A 22,971-nucleotide genomic window follows, 5' to 3' on the forward strand; every position below is an offset into this window, starting at 1 on the left:
AAATGTCACATACAGATTTTGGTTTAAGAGTTTCACATTTTTCAAATAAATGTTGAAGTCAAATAAACCGACTGCTCAAAAATTTATGTCAGTTTCACTTCTCTCCAGTGACGTTGTCCATGGTCCTGACACATCATCATGTAATATTTATTGCCACAAAAACACTGAGCTAAACAAGGCGCAAGCTCTCTTCTGAACTTGAACTCATAAAAGAAGAACATTTAAACAAACAGCCTTCTTGAAGAAAATCCGGAATATAAAGCTGCTGGACACCAGACGTTTCCTACTTCACTGTAAAGTGTGTGACTTTCAGACGAGCTGAGATGTCACAAAATCATGCTCGTACCTACACATCTTAAACTCTGATTTACAATGAGCAAAGAGAAACTTTCCCCCATCAACAGATGGATGTAAAACAATCTTCTCGTTTCAAACTCTGCAGATTCATCATTCTGCATAGTGAAGGTCACACATCCAAGTGAATTAACAACAAGAGTTTTGAATGGAGGGCAACTGTGAAGAGCATGCAGGCTTTGTTCCATGATTCTGCCACAAGATGGCACCCTTTCCTTATAGGAGCAGTGTCCTCAATGATTATGTATGTTTGTGTGTATGTATTAGTTTGTTTGACTCTATGAAAATGTGATTCACCATTTTCCAAGTTTTTTATTCTATGTAAGCATTGTTTAATGGACAGAAGTATGTCATGACATCATTTGACTCATCTCAGTTTAGAGTAAAGGTGGTGTCTTACAGTAGTTTCCAGCATGAGCAACAAGCACCAGATGACAGCGCTCTCAGTTCAGCGGCTCCTCTCTCTCTAAATGGTCAGCCAAATCAAGTCCTACTCTCTCTCTCTCTGCGGCTGTGCAGACCTTACATCACCTCTGTGAAGCTGGTTTCTCCATACCACTGAATGACAGGAAAGATTTTGTTTCAGAGATGGTTCTTAGCAACAGAAAACAGAGTTATCTGTTGACTCTCTTCACCTGCTCTTCAAGCCAAGATTCCAGTCAAACATGACACTTAAGCTGTGAGCAGAGGGTTTAATATAGGCAGCTAGAGAGCACAGCTCTCACAAGAAGTCAAATAATCACTTTTATATTGAACTGAAAATCTAATAAACTAAATTCATTTGATTGATCTCAATCAGTCACATCATCAATTCAAGAATTTACCATTTTTAATTTTACAACACATGTTGATTGTTTTGGGGACATAATGCATTTATAGGAAGTGAAATCAGTTTGGGAAGGGGCAATAGGGAGCTGAGGTGAAACTATAACTTCCAGGAAGTAGTAAAAAAAACCAAAAAACTCAAAATCACTTTGAAATATGAAATAACGCAAATTACTAAAAATCTGTCACTGGAACAAACTCAACAATATGTTTTGTGGATTCATTGATACATGTTTTTTTCCACTGTCCAATGTAATTGTTTATTTAACTTTTCCCTTTTTTGTGGTCTTTAACAAAAAAATTCCCACATGCCCAAGACCTTTGTGGCTTAATCGTTACCAACTTGACTGACTAAGGCCAGATGAGTGGCTACAAATATAAAAATGGCTGTACTGTAAGTATTTTTATTTGCTATTTAATACCCGCCATTTTCATACCACTCATTTAAAGCACAGACTATTAACTTGGGTCAGAAAACTATTGGAAATATTACATACACCATTTTAACTAGAGGCTACAAGAGGACACAGTGCAGGTCAGGACCAGTTTTCTGACACAATGGAAAAGGAATTGTACATAAGACACTAACAATTTGAGGGCCTGTATTTTTTTCCTACTCATATTAAATGGTTTTGACATATACATGTAATGAACGTAATCTGTGTTGACATGAGTTACTGTCATTTTCTTTTCAATTCATTTCTTCTCCCCAAGGCATGAATTTGCTACAGTTGACTACAACTGAGAAGCTGCCACCTACAGTATACTGTATGTTTTCTATTGTTCTTTGCTAATAAAAGAGAGTGAGAGGGAGAAAAAAAGGTCCGATAAGAGAAGATAGATTTGATAGTACAGGTGCACCTAAACAAAAACCAGACCATTATAACAATACATGTGGGTATAAAGAACTAATATGTAATGCAACATAAAGGTAATTTTACCAACAAAGTTTGATTCAATTAGTAAACTTTAAGCAGGTATTTGTTCAGAAAAAAATCCAATGCATGACTAAGACACATTTCTTATGCATTTTCTCAGCATACTAAAATATATAGCCTACTGTACTACAAAGTTCTGATACAGGTACAGTACAGATCAGTATTGAATACTGAAAAGATTGAATTCTACTAGGACTACAAATAATGATTATTTTCATTATTGTGTGTAGGAAATCATAATCAGAAGTGTACTGTTGGAGAAAAGACTGTATTATTATAATAATGTTTTGATGATTATTAATCTAGTATAGAAATGTATTTCAACTGATCAATTTATGTCCTTAAAGAACATGACTCAGTCTTGACTCTGTCTATTGGCCTTTAGCCTATATGTTGTAATCACATTATTCTCTTTTTAAGCAAGATGTCTCACCCGGACGTGTCACCAAGACGTCTCACACCTTGTTCGTGTAGGCAATGTCTAGTTTGTTAGGAAAGAAGGAACAGAAAAGGTTATCTTTAGATACACAGTGACCCTGATTCTAAGAAGTGATAGTTGAGGAAGGGGAACTAAATGCAAGAACTGGAAGTTGTACAAGACGGGCATGACGCCACATATGGAAGTATTATTAATTATCTTTGAGGAAAGCGGTGTCTGTAGACAAAGTATGACTGCAAACAAGGTGTTTGTGTGATGGTTGTGTTGGGCGGAGGCTGAAAGTATAAAATGTTTGTATGAGTCTATCAATGTGCTTCTCCCTTGCTACGGAGCTTGGGAGGCCTATATGCATATACTTTATTAAATCCAGTTGGACTGCAGGAAAATACTGCATCTCTGGTATTTAATTGCCTTTGTCACCTGACTAGACAGGCTGACTTTTCAGCTGCAAAAATGTATTAATTGATTGTTGATTAATTGTTTAGCCTATAAAATGTAAGATGAAAGTGAAAGATGCCTGTTGTAATTTTCCACAGCCCAAGGTGACCTCTTCAAATGTCTTGTTTTGTCTGACCAACAGTCCAAAATCCAAAACTATTCAATTTACAAGCACATAAAAACACAGAAAAGGAGCAAATCTTTGCAGGTGGGAAACTGGAACCAGCAAATATTTGGCATTTTTGCTTTAAGAATGACTAAAAGGATTAATCAGTTATCAAATAGTTGCCGATTATTTTTCTGTCGAACGACTAATCAATTTATTGACAAATCTTTGCAGATCTAAACTCTGCAAACACACACACACAGATCTAAAACCTTATGTTCACATCATAAAATATCAATAAATGTATCAAACACATGAATTACACACCTTCATTTATATGCTTGTCACTGAAAAAAATATCCCTCAAGGCCTGCAATACCATAGTTATTAAAATTCATGCAACACAACCTGACAAGAAGTCGTGAATAAAGACATTTTCAGGACCAACCAGCAGACCTTCTGCACAGGCCCCAAACAATCACAAATCACAGACAAGCAGCAGCAACAGGTGATTTAACAACCAAAGGGGTTTTCTGCTGTGTTTAAATTTATACAGTAGAAACCGCTTATAGTGATCACGGTTACAGTGGTCAACTGCTTATGGTGATCAAAAAGCTTGGGACTCATTCCTCTACAAAATTTATGCTGTCAGCGTAAAATATATGCTTACAGTGTTCATTCTGGGTCTTTTCATATGACACAATAAGCAGCTGTGACACCATTATTGCCTCATGGTAACCTGCAGTAAGTGAAATCATGATGGAAACAGAAAGTCATTTTCTCTCATTGACAAACGCAGTCTCCTCGAAGCTTATGACAATAAAAGGGGGGAAAGAAATCTAAGGAAAGGATCACTGCTCTCTTCACCTGTTCAGCCGCCGGGGAAAAGAAGGAACTTGTCATTGACAAAAGTCAATCAATGCTTCAAAAATTTGCACACACTGCATTTGAAGCAGCTGTACTGTATTTTGAGACAGTCAATAAAATTCAGCACATCGCAAAGCTCTCCATTTCATTACTTTATATTCATGTAGGTTAATAAATATACAAATGTCAATTAGATGGTATTCTGCATGAGAAATAAAGAAAAACAAAATTGGTGATAATAATCATCCTAACTTTTTACAACAGTTGTTAATAACTTTTCTACCATACCCTACCTGGTGGTAGACATAAAAATTATTATTTTTAATAAAGACTACATAACTTCTCCTCTGTAGCGTTTTTTTCAACTAATTTTACTGGCATCTGAGTTCCCTGAATTATATACACTTCTTCCCCTGCAGAGAACAGAAAACAGAAAATATTTATCTTGTCATAACTATCCATTTCCTCACTTTTTATATGTGACCAACTCCATTTACTGTAGCTGCGTGATGAGATTAGACTGGTTGAATAGCACAATATAGGTGAAAAACTTCTCACTGTAGAAGCAGAAGAAGAAGAAGAAGAAGAACAAAGAAACAAATCAGCTGCTTCATTTCCTTCAACACATATTCCATGAAACCTGTGACAGGATGATGTGCAATAAGTTAGTGAACTAAACTCACAGTTAAGGAACAAGTTACAAGGAACAGAAACCCACCTTCTAGATAAAATTGCATCTGTCACAAGAAAACTGAAGGAGATGATGAGTGAAATACAGGAATTTGAGAACCTGAAATCCTCCACTGAGGCCAATAAAATGCAGAAAGTTATTCTGTCCTCTAAAAGTTACAACTAATTTGCATCAGCAAATAAGTTTTGTAGAAAATGATCATGTTCTTTAATCAACATAATGAGGAAACGTTTATTTTGCAATTATTTGTTCCCTCTGTAATATCTGCTAGTAGCAACTAAAGCTTTTGCATAGTATCCTGCTAATGCTGGCCTTTTCAAACGATTTCACTGTCGCAGACAAATTTTCAATGTCTGAATAAAATCATGAGATTTTTGCTAGAGTTGTGGCATGCTCCTGTCATCTTGATCATTTGGTATAAGGTGGTCAAAAAAACTTAGTGTGAGCTTTCTTAAGTTAGTCTTTTTCTCGTCTTGATGTTCAGATAAAATCAAACATGTATAATATTATCATATTATCACTACATATTTTTAGTCTCGGCTCATGCAAATAGTGAAGTTCAATGATGTGAATATTGGCAACCAACAAGGGAGCACTCTCTCCAGCAGCAAATGGGAAGCAGCAAACTGGGTAGTTACTGTAATGTTGTGACTTGGTGTTTAATTCGGCGTGTATCTGATCTATCAACCAGCGCGTATTTTAGTGAGAAATTTCACTTTTGTAACAGTTCACCTCTCATTCCCACAGTCTTCTCCCACTAAAACAGCGCAGCTGACCAACGGAGGCTGATAGTGAGTTGAGGCGACAAAAATCCAAAATAATGTTCGTACAGAAATACAGTTTATCTTGATAGATTATATTAATACCAAACTGACAAGAAGACTGTCGACATATGACGCCTTTTATCTTGTGTTTCTAGAGTTATGTGTTTTTGTGGACATTTAAAGAATTGTTAATATGTCATATTTCTTAAAGGGAGTTTGGTGTAATATTTTCCCCAAAGAGTGAAGGGACCTTCAGTTTAATTCAATATTGCTAATATTTATATTTTTTAATGTTTTGTCACCACTACAGAATCACTAGCTAACTGCTAAAGTATGATAAGGTTGTAGTTATTGTTTTGATTAATGGTTTACAGCCTAATAATGTGTGTTTGTATTGATTACTGACAGTGGCTGATTGTACTCAGTTTCTCACAGCAGTATACAGTAAATGGTTGCCCTTTGTGTGTGTTTTTTAAACTACCTTCCTAGAAAGATGTGCTTGATGGTTTAATTAATGACTCCTGGTGAAACTCGAAAGCTCAACATTCTTGTTCCCCTTCAGCTTCCCTTTTTAGAAGTCACATTAACATTTATTCACCCAGAAAAAGCGAATAAGGCGACGCCTTTTATCTTGTGTTTCCAGAGTTATGTGTTTTTGTGGACATTTAAAGAATTGTTAATATGTCATATTTCTTAAAGGGAGTTTGGTGTAATATTTTCCCCAAAGAGTGAAGGGACCTTCAGTTTAATTCAATATTGCTAATATTTATATTTGTTTAATGTTTTGTCACCACTACAGAATCACTAGCTAACTACTAAAGTATGATAAGGTTGTAGTTATTGTTTTGATCAATGGTTTACAGCATAATAATGTGTGTTTGTATTGATTACTGACGGTGGCTGATTGTACTCACTTTCTCACAGCAGTATACAGTAAATGGTTGCCCTTTGTGGGTGTGTTTTTAAAGCATTCTCGTTCTCCGTCAGCTTCCCTTTTTAGAACAACTTTTCAAACGATTCCACTCACACAGACAAATTTTCAATGTCTGAATAAAACCATGAGAGTTTTGCTAGAGTACTTTCTTAAAAAGATGTGCTTGATGGTTTTATTAATAACTCGTGATGAAAGCTTGAAAGCTCAGCATTCTCGTTTCCTTCAGCTTCCCTTTTTACAAGTTACATGAACAGTTTTTCATCTTGTAAATTTCCACCAGAAGCAGGATGGGAAATAATCTCAAAAGGAATCTAGTTGTAGTTTTGCAAATAGTGACCCTGCAAGATCCCCAGTCTTTGCAAAATCTGAGTTTATGACTAAAAACTCAGAGACTTATAACACACTCTCTTTAGATGTGAGAGGGTGTCAAACTTTAGTCTTTTAAAAGTCTTTTCAAATTCTGTTCAAAGTCTTCTAGTGTATGGTTGACTTAACAGACACCCACTTGGCAAAGAGGTCAGTTTGGGCTCCAGGAGTGAGGCACTCTCCATGTACTCATTCACCTACTCAATTTGAGATTAAAGAAAGGTTGTTTTATCCAAGAAATTAGAGAAAAGGCTGTAGTGTCCTACACAACAAACAAAAGTAATCTAATTCTCAACATTTAATATAAATTGCTGCAGTTACAAACTGCTAACAAATCTGACAGGACTTGGGTATTGTCTAAAAACAGATAACATGTTGGTCCACCACTTTGGTGGACTGACCAACCAACACTGTCATCCCTATAGCCATGCCGCTAACTTTTAAATATTACACAAATGTCTATGCATTCCCAGTGACTTGGGCATTAAAAATCAAGGATTAAGGTAATTTTCAATTTCTTTCTGCTGTAAATTGTGACCTAGATGTTTTGACCACAGAAAAAAAACCTACTGTTCTACTGTGTAAATTAAATAGAGTGTAGAGTATCTGGGAAATCTCTTCTGTTGCTAATAAAATATTTTTAAGTTCCCTTTTGAGTATCAATGGTCTCAACTTCAATGGTAGTAAATCCTTTTTCTAGGAAATGGCACATGTCTGTGACCACTCCCATATAAATGCATGTATAAAAAGAGCAAGTAAAGCTCATTGCCATCACTGAAGAAACACCTCATCTCAAAGGAATCTCACCATCACACAAAAAGAGGTAAGAAATATACTGCTGCTAATAATTTCGAATGATAATAATACTCTCATATATTTATTCAAGACACTTGAACACTATGAATAATATACATTTACTATGAGTGTTTATATTGTTCAGATCCATTGAAGGGACATGGAAGAAAATATTTTATATTGGAGGAAAAAGACAGACTTTGCATTGGTATGCAAGGCGTTTGTGTTTAAACACAGTAAACTTGGGTGAGATAAACCATACTGATTGCAATCGAAAAGTAGAAACTTCAATATTAATCATCACCAACTTGACTGACTAAAGCCAGATGAGTGGCTGCTAATCCAGATATGGCTGTACTGTAAGCATTTTTATTTGGTATTTAATACCCACTATTTACATACTGCTCATTTAAAGCAAGGACTATTGACTTGGGTCAGAAAAATATTGGAAATATTAAATGCACCATTTTAACTAGAGGCTACAAGACGATACAGGTTGATACAGGTCAGGACCGGTATTCTGACACAGTGGAAAAGGTATTGTACATGGGACACTCTCAGTTTGAGGGCCTGTATTTTTTTCTACTCATATTAAATGGTTTTGACGTATAAATTGTGCATGTAGGTTTTGTCAGTCTGTTAACATTTGTGGCACTTTTAATTTCAAATATTTGGGCCACGAGTCTTATTGTTGTTGTTGCTGCTGGTGAAACAATCAAAATATTTCTCTGGATAACTCAAAAATGTTCTCGGCAAACTGCAAAAGTTTTGCAAGACAACACACAAGTAGGTCATTTTTTCCCCTCCCACCTTTAATATTTTCCTCCATGTCCCGCCTGAGGTTCTGTGATGTTTGGTTTCACTGCACATTATACTTATCTGTCAGATTACTAAATAATAATCATAAATAATGAAGATTTAACTTGTACAGCTTTTTCCTGATTAAAATAATTCAAAACCTTTATTTGATGAGATACATGTAATGAACATAATCTATGCTGACATGGGTTACTGTAATTTTTTCCATTCCCTACCAGGTTTCCATTTCACTCCAGAATGAAAATCTATAAATATGAAGTGATTGTAATCACTGAAAACATAAACCATGACAACACTTTCAACAACATCTACATCAGGCTGATTGGAACAGGTGGACAGATAGACACACACTCCTCCCTCCGCAACAATAAAGAGTGGGCACCCTTCAACAAGAAAAACAAGAAGACAGGGTCAAAGGTAAAAACTACTTACTACTGGAACCAGCAAGTCTACAGTATATCATACAATATGTTTAAATGTTTATCACTTACCAACACTTTTGTGACCGTGCAGTTTAGTGTTTAGTCTCTGTTGATGAGGGTGTACTGGTGATACTGCTGGGTGCATGTCATGACTTTTGACTTTTCCCATAGCTACAAGGTTATACAGTCTTTGCCAATGACCCAACAATGCTGATTTACCATGCATAAGAGAGAAGTCCTCTGAAACTCAATCTTTTGTGAGGGAGCCTTTTGTAACATCAAACCACCATAAAAAACAAAGAACACCAAGCAGCCAGTTCAGCCGAAAAAATTTCTCCAGCAAAGATCATCTCACATGTATTTAAACTCTCTCTTTCTCCAGGTGTCTATCTGCTCTGTGACCTCTTCTACTTCCCTTGGCAAGCTGCTCATGATAGAGCTACACAAACAGCATGACCCTTCATTATCTGAAGACTCCTGGTTCCTTGCCAGGGTGCAAGTCAACTCTCCAGAGGGAGACACGTACAACTTTCCTGTCTACCACTGGATTGATGACAGAAAGGTTTACCTCAGAGAGGCAACTGGTTTGTGGAAATCCACTTTGTGTTCTGTACATCCTCACTGACAACACAATTTCAATCACTTTAAACCTTGGCTTGGTTATTCTGTTGAAATGTTGCAGTCATTTCATGCCCATATTCTGTATATTCTCTTTTTCTTCAGCTCTAAAAGACTCTGATGACACTCATCATCTTAGCAGGAAGAGTAGGGAGAAGGAGCTAAACCAGAGAAAGGAGCACTATCGGTGAGAACGCTGAGTTTGCACATATTGTTGCATTATCAACCCCAGATTTGACATAAATCTAAACCTCCGTACCACCACTCACCCATGTCCTCCTCTCTACTGTCTCTCAGCTGGGATGTATATTTAGAAGGAATACCCCACTGTGTAAAAGCACATAGCCCTCTTTGTCTGCCCTGTGAGGTCCGTTTCTCCTTCACCAAGTGTATACAGATGGGATTCAATGCAGTCACAGGGTGAAGTTCTTATATTCTTTCCATTTATTTATCTGTAAAAACAATTAAAAAAAACATTAAAATAGTGACCCCCTTTGTTTATGTTATCTAGGATAATATGGCTGAAACTGGAAGGACTGTCTAACCGCAAGGACAACTGGACTAGTATGAATCAAATTGACCGAGTGTTCCACTCCAGGCGGACGGATATATCAGGTACCATACTATTAGGGATGGTTAAAGGGGATGTATCATACACATTTACAAGTCTACATTTCTATTTTGGGGCTCTGCTGGAATATCTTTGTATGACTGACAGTTCAGAAAGCTCCTTATTTATCTTATACTGGCTCTTTATGCAGTCCCTCAGCTCAGTTCAGCCTCTGTCTGAAACAGACTGTTTTAGCTCCTGTCTCTTTAAGGCCCCCCTCCTGATCAACCCACTCTGTTCTGATCGGTTAGCTTCCAGAGGTTGCTCCTCAGGAGTAAATAAACTGTAGTAGTAGGATTTCAGTTATTTTTGTCGTCCTTTCCACAAAATGTCAGCTTCTCAAATACATCCATGAATTTTCGAATGGAAATCTGATTCGAAATATGTGAGTGGACAACATGAACAATCTTAGCAAAGAAGCGGAGACAGACCAGCAGGAGTTTCACATCTTTATAAAATGTAGCAGAGAAGATTAGCGATGTTCGATAGAATTTTATCTCATCCAACAGTCAGCTACAAATGAGAAGCTGCCACCTACAGTAAACTGTATGTTTTCTATTGTTCGTTGATAATAAAAAGAGAGTGAGGGGAGAAAAAAGGTTCAATAAGAGAAGATGGATTTGTTAGCGTCAGAGCTTAACAAATCTGGGTATTTTGCTGACCGCAATCCAAAACAGAACCGGCTATTGAACCATCCCTAGAGAAGACAATCAATGTACACTATATAAAACAGGACCTTCAGAAAACCTGGTAAACTGCCAACTGTAATACATTACATTTAAGTAACAACAAATAATATCATTCCATAGCTGTGACTTGGTGTAACACCTTGAGGTTCAAATTTGTTCTTTTTCCAGACCGTGTTCAACAGCTTTGGAGGAACGACGCCTTTTTTGGCTACCAGTTCCTAAACGGTGTCAACCCCATGATGATCCAGCGTTGTACAGTCCTGCCTGAGAACTTCCCTGTCACTGATGACATGGTTTTCCCCACTGGTCGGTGGACATTAGAGGATGAAATGCAGGTGATTACCTCTGACAACTGATTATTTTTTATTTAATTATTCATTAATAGAAACAATAGTGACATTTTTAAGAAGAGATAAGCAGTTAACAAAACATCAAATTACTGTAACCCTAATTGACCCTCACCGTTTCACTAGACCTTTATAGTTGATCTCAGTAATTCATCATCTTTACTAAAATTATTCCAAGGTGTTGTGTAGGATGAGAGTTATTCTGATATTTCCAACAGAAAGGAAACATATTCCTGTGTGACTACAAGCTTTTGGATGGAGTGAAGACAAACGTCATCCATGACAAGAAGCAGTACCTGGCAGCTCCCCTCGTCTTGCTCCACAGAACTGCTGATGATGAGCTGATGCCCATTGCTATTCAGGTGAGTTGGAAGCTTAGAGCTCCTGGCTCGCTCAGTATTTATTAATTACCCACATGGGAATCATGACATCATATCCCTAAAATATAAAACATTTTTTAAAAAGCAAACATAAACTACTGTAACATGAAAAGTTCTTGAAGTATTGTTATGGATTATATAATCAATCAATTTAATGAATCAACCATGTTTCCCTTTTGTTTCCTATAGCTGAAGCAGAAGCCAGCAGAAGACAATCCCATCTTCTTGCCTACTGACTCTGAGTATGACTGGTTGACAGCCAAGATTTTTGTGAGAAGCGCAGACTTCAACATGCATCAACTCAACATGCACCTGCTGCGCACTCACCTGCTGGCTGAAGTTTTTGCAGTGTCACTGCTGCGCAATGTGCCCAAAGTACATCCACTGTACAAGGTAAATGAGATGAGAGACTGAACTTCTGGTGTTTTTCTATGAGCCAGGTGTAATCTGTTTTAGCCGCACCATGGCATGTAGTGCTATGATCTAATGCATGCTGTTGTGCTCCTGCTTCCAATTATTTCCTCTTTTTTGTGTCTTCCCAAGTTGAAGCCAGCTGTTTTTGTGTTTATTTTGCATGTGTCAAAAATTCTGTCTATGCAAAACAGACAATTCTAAATATTAAGGAATATCCATTTTTTCCTCAGCTCCTCATTCCTCACACTCGTTACACTCTCCACATCAACATCTTAGCCCGACAACAACTGATATCGCATGATGGAGCTTTCACAGAGGTAAGAAAACACCAACTGTACACATCAGTGCGGACGAGAGAGCTCATCTCGCAGCAACGTGAAAAAAGGCAAGCTAATGAAGAGAGCATCTTGACCAACTGAAAATACTGAAAACACAAGCATGTTTTAGACTATTGTTCATTGAGCTCTCTGGGGCATATATCACCTTCTGTATTTGCTCCCAACAATATTTACACATTTTGCTGTTTCCTAGTTTGCAGCTTCTGGTGGAGAGGGTATGATCACAATCATGAAGAGAGCACTGTCCTCACTGACCTACAGCTCCCTCTGCATACCAGATGACATCGCTGAGCGTGGACTGGACTCTGTACCAAACTTCTTCTACAGAGATGATGGACTCAGGCTGTGGGATATCATCCACAGGTAGTGACAGGGACTTTTATTGCGGTTTCACAGGTGGGGTCTATCACTTATATATGATGAATTCTTATCATTGGGGAGATTGAATTGGAATTATTTATTCAAGTAAGAATGTCATATCACAAACCGTATCAATGTGTCTTATAGGTTTGTGCAGGGACTGCTCCAACACTACTACAAGAGTGATGCTGAGGTCCAGGAAGACTCTGAACTGCAGAGCTGGATTGAGAACATTTTTGAACATGGATTCCTTCTCCAAGACAGCACAGGTGCACTTAAACAAAAACCTGACAATTATAACAATACATGTAGGTGTAAAGAAAAAATATGTAATGCAATGTAATGGTCATTTTACCAACAAAGTTTGATTCAATTAGTAAACTTAAAGCAGATATTTGTTTAGAAGAAAACAATGCACATATAGATACATGACTTACATGTGTTCTTTGCATACAAAAATATATACAGTACTACAAAGTTCTGATACAGGTATAGTACAGGTCAGTATTGAATACTGAAAAGGTTGAATTCTACTAGGGCTGCAAATAACGATTATTTTCATGATCGAGTAATTGTTTAACCTATAAAATAAGTTAATAAAAGATAATAGTGAAAGATGCCTGTTGTAATTTTCCACTGCCCAAGCTAACCTCTTCAAATGTCTTGTTTTGTCTGACCAACAAAATCCAAAATGATTCATTTACAAGCATATAAAAAACACAAGCAGTAGGCTAAATCTTTGCATCTGAGAAACCAGCATGAGTGAATGGGGCACTAAAATTGTATTATGTTCTGTATAAGTAATGTTATTTATTCTCATGAATCTTCAGGAATTCCCAACAGTTTCTGCACTGTGGCTGAGTTGGTCAAGTTTGTCACCATGGTGATTTTCACCTGCTCATGCCAACACTCTGCTGTCAACTCTGGACAGGTGAATCCTTTCATTTATACCATGACTAATTATAATGGCTTGATTATTGTGAAATGGTACTGATCTGAGGAGAGGAGTTCGTTTTGGAAGCCTTAATATAACATAAAACATGCTGCATCTAACTTAACTAATAATATAATAACTCCATAGTTCAACAATAAGGCTTGCCTGATTGCCCGATCAGGCAAGTGTGACGCATGAAACAAACATTCCTCAGTATTCCTAAATACTCTCGAGAACGAGAAACATTAAAGAGGGAAATCAGTAAGCTTGGAGTGGAAGAAATGAGTCTAAAAAATGTATTTTCCATCAGATTAGGGAGTCTATTCCATTATTTGAAAGAAACAGTCCAATGTCCTTGTTCTGATTCATTTACTTAAATAAAGAGAAGATTAAACATGACAATTAACTTTAGTATTTGTTATCTTTGTTATTTGATAACTACTATTAAATAAAACTATTTGTATAGGGGCAAGTAAAAATTGCCTTCAGGCAAGTAGATTTCTGACCAAGTTGCTGGACCGGGCAAGTGAAAAAAAACAAACATTAACTTTGAACCCTGCACTCTATCATTAACTGACCAGCATGATTGTAGTGTTACCTTTCAAATAATCATTATTAAATCAGCCATCAATCATGCATTCATTGCAGTATGACTACGGTGGTTGGATGCCCAACACTCCCGTCTCCCTTCAAAAGCCTCCACCTACCACAAAAGGGACAACGAGTGAGGAGACCATGCTGCAGACGTTCCCCAACATCAGCACAACAGCTCATGGCATGGCCACCATGTGGCTCCTCAGCAGGCAGTCCACTGACTTTGTAAGTGTCCACAGCTGAAAATGTATATTTAAAGTGGAAATAGACAACTTTCTTGCTATAACTTATCATTATAAAGGTAAATGTTGATTGCTCAGTGAAATGGCTATAGAATATTGACACCATCGCCGTTTAGATTGGTTCCCTATAAGCCTCACATTCACTATGCGATCCTGTCTCCCACCGGGTACGATCTCCCGAGAAAATGAAGGCTTGATTATGGCACAAAGGAAGTGCATAAACCATTGCGCAACCAAAAGAGGAAGAGGATAGTGCTTTTATTTTCCCCACTAGCTATGGGTAACTATCATCAGTAGAACATGAGCCAGGAGCTACAAGGAAGCCAGGACCAGCCAGAAACATCTATCGATATCATCAATCTATAAAATATCTAACTATGTTTGTTTTTGGCTGCTAGCGTTGTTGCTAATGCTAGCTATGCTAGCTAACACTAACATTAGCAGCCAGAAACAAACAAATGATCCATTGTCCATTTGATAAACTAAACAAAGAACATGCTTTCTTGCAGTGACCTTTCTAAAATGAGCAGTGGTGAAAGTTGCTACAGTATATTCTGTTATGATCAAGGAGTTGATAAGCAGACAGATGGTTGTCTTTGCATGCAAAGTTGTCTGTTTCCACTTTAAATCCTATGTTTTCAGTAGTTTCAATGTTTTGTCATTACAGCCAAATTTCAACCTCTTTTGCCTTTAAATGAGGCTGAAATAAATGATTGTAAACATATTGTTGATCTGCAGGTCCCTCTTGGCCATTATCCAGAGAAGTATTTCACTGAGGAGATTCCCTGCAAGTGGATTCATGCTTTTCAAGAAGACCTGGAATGTTTAAGTGTAGATATCAAAGCCAGAAACAAGAAGCTGGACATCCCATACACATTCCTGGACCCGGAAGTGGTGGAAAATAGTGTGGCCCTTTGAATATCAGAGGGTGTGACCTCTGGATTAGCTGTTGGTCAAATTCAACCTCACATTAACAATTAAGGAGGCATGATGAAAAAAAAAAAAATCTTTTTAAGCGTCTTACAAGTAATTAAACTTAATACTTATGAGTTTCATTTTACCATTTTTCTTATTCTTTTCAATGTCAACACAAGAATCAATAATTCATGTATTTTTTAGACCAACCTCTATGAATATTTTGTAACTGCATGTAACCAATACAAATAGCATGATCTGTATATGAGCCTGTCTGTTCTGAGTTGTAGAAAACTAGAAAAAAAAACAAAAACAAAAAAAACAGTGGTTTGTGCATTTGGTGATTTCATGTATTTGTATTTATCTTTTTTGCAAGTGGTGTTCACTGTTTAATTTCAATTTAACTTTTTCAATATCTACAACAAAAATCTTATTAAAATGTCACATACAGATTTTGGTTTAAGAGTTTCACATTTTTCAAATAAATGTTGAAGTCAAATAAACCGACTGCTCAAAAATTTATGTCAGTTTCACTTCCCTCCTGTGACGTTGTCCATGGTCCTGACACATCATCATGTCATATTTATTGCCACAAAAACACTGAGCTAAACAAGTCACGAGCTTTCTTCTGAACTTGAACTCATAAAAGAAGAACATTTCAACAAACAGCCTTCTTGAAGAAATATAAAGCTGCTGGACACCAGACGTCTCCTACTTCACTGTAAAGTGTGTGACTTTCAGACGAGCTGAGATGTCACAAAATCATGCTCGTACCTACACATCTTAAACTCTGATTCACAGTGAGCAAAGAGAAACTTTCCCCCATCAACAGATGTATGTGAAACAATCTTCTTGTTTCAAACTCTGCAGATTCATCATTCTGCATAGTGAAGGTCACACATCCAAGTGAATTAACAACAAGAGTTTTGAATGGAGGGCAACTGTGAAGAGCATGCAGGCTTTGTTCCATGATTCTGCCACAAGATGGCACCCTTTCCTTATAGGAGCAGTGTCCTCAATGATTATATATGTTTGTATGTATGTATTAGTTTGTTTGACTCTATGAAAATGTGATTCACCATTTTCCAAGTTTTTTATTCTATGTAAGCATTGTTTAATGGACAGAAGTATGTCATGACATCATTTGACTCATCTCAGTTTAGAGTAAAGGTGGTGTCTTACAGTAGTTTCCAGCATGACCAACAAGCACCAGATGACAGCGCTTTCAGTTCAGCGGCTCCTCTCTCTCTAAATGGTCAGCCAAATCAAGTCCTACTCTCTCTCTCTCTGCGGCTGTGCAGACCTTACATCACCTCTGTGAAGCTGGTTTCTCCATACCACTGAATGACAGCAAAGATTTTGTTTCAGAGATGGTTCTTAGCAACAGAAAACAGAGTTATCTGTTGACTCTCTTCACCTGCTCTTCAAGCCAAGATTCCAGTCAAACATGACACTTAAGCTGTGAGCAGAGGGTTTAATATAGGCAGCTAGAGAGCACAGCTCTCACAAGAAGTCAAATAATCACTTTTATATTGAACTGAAAATCTAATAAACTAAATTAATTTGATTGATCTCAATCAGTCACATCATCAATTCAAGAATTTACCATTTTTAATTTTACAACACATGTTGATTGTTTTGGGGACATAATGCATTTATAGGAAGTGAAATCAGTTTGGGAAGGGGCAATAGGGAGCTGAGGTGAAACTATAACTTCCAGGAAGTAGTAAAAAAAACCCAAAAAACTCAAAATCACTTTGAAATATGAAATAACGCAAATTACTATAAATCTGTCACTGGAACAAACTCAACAATATGTTTTGTGGATTCATTGATACATGTTTTTTTCCACTGTCCAATGTAATTGTTTATTTAACTTTTCCCTTTTTTGTGGTCTTTAACAAAAAAATTCCCACATGCCCAAGACCTTTGTGGCTTAATTGTTACCAACTTGACTGACTAAGGCCAGATGAGTGGCTACAAATATAAAAATGGCTGTACTGTAAGTATTTTTATTTGCTATTTAATACCCGCCATTTTCATACCACTCATTTAAAGCACACTTGAACACTATGAATAATATGCATTTACTATGAGTGTTTATATTGTTCAGATCCATTGAAGGGACATGGAAGAAAATATTTTATATTGGAGGAAAAAGACAGACTTTGCATTGGTATGCAAGGCGTTTGTGTTTAAACACAGTAAACTTGGGTGATATAAACCATACTGATTGCAATCGAAAAGTAGAAACTTCAATATTAATCATCACCAACTTGACTGACTAAAGCCAGATGAGTGGCTGCTAATCCAGATATGGCTGTACTGTAAGCATTTTTATTTGGTATTTAATACCCACTATTTACATACTGCTCATTTAAAGCAAGGACTATTAACTTGGGTCAGAAAACTATTGAAAATATTACATACACCATTTTAACTAGAGGCTACAAGAGGACACAGTGCAGGTCAGGACCAGTTTTCTGACACAATGGAAAAGGAATTGTACATAAGACACTAACAATTTGAGGGCCTGTATTTTTTTCCTACTCATATTAAATGGTTTTGACATATACATGTAATGAACGTAATCTGTGTTGACATGAGTTACTGTCATTTTCTTTTCAATTCATTTCTTCTCCCCAAGGCATGAATTTGCTACAGTTGACTACAACTGAGAAGCTGCCACCTACAGTATACTGTATGTTTTCTATTGTTCTTTGCTAATAAAAGAGAGTGAGAGGGAGAAAAAAAGGTCCGATAAGAGAAGATAGATTTGATAGTACAGGTGCACCTAAACAAAAACCAGACCATTATAACAATACATGTGGGTATAAAGAACTAATATGTAATGCAACATAAAGGTAATTTTACCAACAAAGTTTGATTCAATTAGTAAACTTTAAGCAGGTATTTGTTCAGAAAAAAATCCAATGCATGACTAAGACACATTTCTTATGCATTTTCTCAGCATACTAAAATATATAGCCTACTGTACTACAAAGTTCTGATACAGGTACAGTACAGATCAGTATTGAATACTGAAAAGATTGAATTCTACTAGGACTACAAATGATTATTTTCATTATTGTGTGTAGGAAATCATAATCAGAAGTGTACTGTTGGAGAAAAGACTGTATTATTATAATAATGTTTTGATGATTATTAATCTAGTATAGAAATGTATTTCAACTGATCAATTTATGTCCTTAAAGAACATGACTCAGTCTTGACTCTGTCTATTGGCCTTTAGCCTATATGTTGTAACCACATTATTCTCTTTTTAAGCAAGATGTCTCACCCGGACGTGTCACCAAGACGTCTCACACCTTGTTCGTGTGGGCAATGTCTAGTTTGTTAGGAAAGAAGGAACAAAAGGTTATCTTTAGATACACAGTGACCCTGATTCTAAGAAGTGATAGTTGAGGAAGGGGAACTAAATGCAAGAACTGGAAGTTGTACAAGACGGGCATGACGCCACATATGGAAGTATTATTAATTATCTTTGAGGAAACCGGTGTCTGTAGACAAAGTATGACTGCAAACAAGGTGTTTGTGTGATGGTTGTGTTGGGCGGAGGCTGAAAGTATAAAATGTTTGTATGAGTCTATCAATGTGCTTCTCCCTTGCTACGGAGCTTGGGAGGCCTATATGCATATACTTTATTAAATCCAGTTGGACTGCAGGAAAATACTGCATCTCTGGTATTTAATTGCCTTTGTCACCTGACTAGACAGGCTGACTTTTCAGCTGCAAAAATGTATTAATTGATTGTTGATTAATTGTTTAGCCTATAAAATGTAAGATGAAAGTGAAAGATGCCTGTTGTAATTTTCCACAGCCCAAGGTGACCTCTTCAAATGTCTTGTTTTGTCTGACCAACAGTCCAAAATCCAAAACTATTCAATTTACAAGCACATAAAAACACACAAAAGGAGCAAATCTTTGCGGGTGGGAAACTGGAACCAGCAAATATTTGGCATTTTTGCTTTAAGAATGACTAAAAGGATTAATCAGTTATCAAATAGTTGCCGATTATTTTTCTGTCGAACGACTAATCAATTTATTGACAAATCTTTGCAGATCTAAACTCTGCAAACACACACACACAGATCTAAAACCTTATGTTCACAACATAAAATATCAAATGTATCAAACACATGACTTACACACCTTCATTTATATGCTTGTCACTGAAAAAATATCCCTCAAGGCCTGCAATACCATAGTTATTAAAATTCATGCAACACAACCTGACAAGAAGTCGTGAATAAAGACATTTTCAGGACCAACCAGCAGACCTTCTGCACAGGCCCCAAACAATCACAAATCACAGACAAGCAGCAGCAACAGGTGATTTAACAACCAAAGGGGTTTTCTGCTGTGTTTAAATTTATACAGTAGAAACCGCTTATAGTGATCACGGTTACAGTGGTCAACTGCTTATGGTGATCAAAAAGCTTGGGACTCATTCCTCTACAAAATTTATGCTGTCAGCGTAAAATATATGCTTACAGTGTTCATTCTGGGTCTTTTCATATGACACAATAAGCAGCTGTGACACCATTATTGCCTCATGGTAACCTGCAGTAAGTGAAATCATGATGGAAACAGAAAGTCATTTTCTCTCATTGACAAACGCAGTCTCCTCGAAGCTTATGACAATAAAAGGGGGGAAAGAAATCTAAGGAAAGGATCACTGCTCTCTTCACCTGTTCAGCCGCCGGGGAAAAGAAGGAACTTGTCATTGACAAAAGTCAATCAATGCTTCAAAAATTTGCGCACACTGCATTTGAAGCAGCTGTACTGTATTTTGAGACAGTCAATAAAATTCAGCACATCGCAAAGCTCTCCATTTCATTACTTTATATTCATGTAGGCTAATAAATATACAAATGTCAATTAGATGGTATTCTGCATGAGAAATAAAGAAAAACAAAATTGGTTATAATAATCATCCTAACTTTTTACAACAGTTGTTAATAACTTTTCTACCATACCCTACCTGGTGGTAGACATAAAAATTATTATTTTTAATGAAGACTACATAACTTCTCCTCTGTAGCGTTTTTTTCAACTAATTTTACTGGCATCTGAGTTCCCTGAATTATATACACTTCTTCCCCTGCAGAGAACAGAAAACAGAAAATATTTATCTTGTCATAACTATCCATTTCCTCACTTTTTATATGTGACCAACTCCATTTACTGTAGCTGCGTGATGAGATTAGACTGGTTGAATAGCACAATATAGGTGAAAAACTTCTCACTGTAGAAGCAGAAGAAGAAGAAGAAGAAGAACAAAGAAACAAATCAGCTGCTTCATTTCCTTCAACACATATTCCATGAAACCTGTGACAGGGTGATGTGCAATAAGTTAGTGAACTAAACTCACAGTTAAGAAACAAGTTACAAGGAACAGAAACCCACCTTCTAGATAAAATTGCATCTGTCACAAGAAAACTGAAGGAGATGATGAGTGAAATACAGGAATTTGAGAACCTGAAATCATCCACTGAGGCCAATAAAATGCAGAAAGTTATTCTGTCCTCTAAAAGTTACAACTAATTTGCATCAGCAAATAAGTTTTGTAGAAAATGATCATGTTCTTTAATCAACATAATGAGGAAACGTTTATTTTGCAATTATTTGTTCCCTCTGTAATATCTGCTAGTAGCAACTAAAGCTTTTGCATAGTATCCTGCTAATGCTGGCCTTTTCAAACGATTTCACTGTCGCAGACAAATTTTCAATGTCTGAATAAAATCATGAGATTTTTGCTAGAGTTGTGGCATGCTCCTGTCATCTTGATCATTTGGTATAAGGTGGTCAAAAAAACTTAGTGTGAGCTTTCTTAAGTTAGTCTTTTTCTTGTCTTGATGTTCAGATAAAATCAAACATGTATAATATTATCATATTATCACTACATATTTTTAGTCTCGGCTCATGCAAATAGTGAAGTTCAATGATGTGAATATTGGCAACCAACAAGGGAGCACTCTCTCCAGCAGCAAATGGGAAGCAGCAAACTGGGTAGTTACTGTAATGTTGTGACTTGGTGTTTAATTCGGCGTGTATCTGATCTATCAACCAGCGCGTATTTTAGTGAGAATTTTCACTTTTGTAACAGTTCACCTCTCATTCCCACAGTCTTCTCCCACTAAAACAGCGCAGCTGACCAACGGAGGCTGATAGTGAGTTGAGGCGACAAAAATCCAAAATAATGTTCGTACAGAAATACAGTTTATCTTGATAGATTATATTAATACCAAACTGACAAGAAGACTGTCGACATATGACGCCTTTTATCTTGTGTTTCTAGAGTTATGTGTTTTTGTGGACATTTAAAGAATTGTTAATATGTCATATTTCTTAAAGGGAGTGTAATATTTTCCCCAAAGAGTGAAGGGACCTTCAGTTTAATTCAATATTGCTAATATTTATATTTTTTAATGTTTTGTCACCACTACAGAATCACTAGCTAACTGCTAAAGTATGATAAGGTTGTAGTTATTGTTTTGATTAATGGTTTACAGCATAATAATGTGTGTTTGTATTGATTACTGACAGTGGCTGATTGTACTCACTTTCTCACAGCAGTATACAGTAAATGGTTGCCCTTTGTGTGTGTTTTTTAAACTACCTTCCTAGAAAGATGTGCTTGATGGTTTAATTAATGACTCCTGGTGAAACTCGAAAGCTCAACATTCTTGTTCCCCTTCAGCTTCCCTTTTTAGAAGTCACATTAACATTTATTCACCCAGAAAAAGCGAATAAGGCGACGCCTTTTATCTTGTGTTTCCAGAGTTGTGTGTTTTTGTGGACATTTAAAGAATTGTTAATATGTCATATTTCTTAAAGGGAGTTTGGTGTAATATTTTCCCCAAAGAGTGAAGGGAGCTTCAGTTTAATTCAATATTGCTAATATTTATATTTTTTTAATGTTTTGTCACCACTACAGAATCACTAGCTAACTAATAAAGTATGATAAGGTTGTAGTTATTGTTTTGATCAATGGTTTACAGCATAATAATGTGTGTTTGTATTGATTACTGACGGTGGCTGATTGTACTCACTTTCTCACAGCAGTATACAGTAAATGGTTGCCCTTTGTGGGTGTGTTTTTAAAGCATTCTCGTTCTCCGTCAGCTTCCCTTTTTAGAACAACTTTTCAAACGATTCCACTCACACAGACAAATTTTCAATGTCTGAATAAAACCATGAGAGTTTTGCTAGAGTACTTTCTTAAAAAGATGTGCTTGATGGTTTTATTAATAACTCGTGATGAAAGCTCGAAAGCTCAGCAACAGTTTTTCATCTTGTAAATTTCCACCAGAAGCAGGATGGGAAATAATCTCAAAAGGAACCTAGTTGTAGTTTTGCAAATAGTGACCCTGCAAGATCCCCAGTCTTTGCAAAATCTGAGTTTATGACTAAAAACTCAGAGACTTATGACACACTGTCTTTAGATGTGAGTGGGTGTCAAACTTTAGTCTTCTAAAAGTCTTTTCAAAGTCTTCTAGTGTATGGTTGGCATAACAGACACCCACTTGGCAAAGAGGTCAGTTCGGGGTCCAAGAGTGAGGCACTCTCCATGTACTCATTCACCTACGTAATTTGAGATTAAAGAAGGGTTGTTTTATCCAAGAAATTAAAGAAAGAGCTGCTGTGTGTCTGCAGTGTATTTACTGGTTTTTCACGTATGATTTCATGCTAGTTGGAGGAGTTAAACCTGTGACTTTCTGCCTTTGTCCAGGCTGCTGCTGTTTCTA

General features: G+C 36.7%; 1 protein-coding gene and 1 long non-coding RNA gene across 2 annotated transcripts in view; one reads left to right on the plus strand and one right to left on the minus strand.

The window, feature by feature from the left end:
• Positions 1 to 22,971, minus strand: part of LOC137176923 (uncharacterized) — a 156,814-nt gene that overhangs the window by 121,516 nt on the left and 12,327 nt on the right. The window lies entirely within an intron of this gene.
• On the plus strand, positions 7,515 to 15,456 carry LOC137176919 (hydroperoxide isomerase ALOXE3-like). Its single transcript, XM_067582955.1, has 15 exons — positions 7,515 to 7,545; positions 8,555 to 8,753; positions 9,141 to 9,342; positions 9,482 to 9,563; positions 9,674 to 9,796; positions 9,888 to 9,991; positions 10,844 to 11,010; positions 11,241 to 11,384; positions 11,592 to 11,795; positions 12,047 to 12,133; positions 12,348 to 12,517; positions 12,662 to 12,783; positions 13,345 to 13,445; positions 14,097 to 14,267; positions 15,023 to 15,456. Exons 2-15 carry the CDS (start codon positions 8,574 to 8,576, stop codon positions 15,200 to 15,202), a joined length of 2,037 nt encoding a protein of 678 aa, XP_067439056.1. The 5' UTR covers positions 7,515 to 7,545; positions 8,555 to 8,573; the 3' UTR covers positions 15,203 to 15,456.

Source organism: Thunnus thynnus, chromosome 24 (genome assembly GCF_963924715.1).
Source record: "Thunnus thynnus chromosome 24, fThuThy2.1, whole genome shotgun sequence".
Classification (NCBI taxonomy): Eukaryota; Metazoa; Chordata; class Actinopteri; order Scombriformes; family Scombridae; genus Thunnus; species Thunnus thynnus.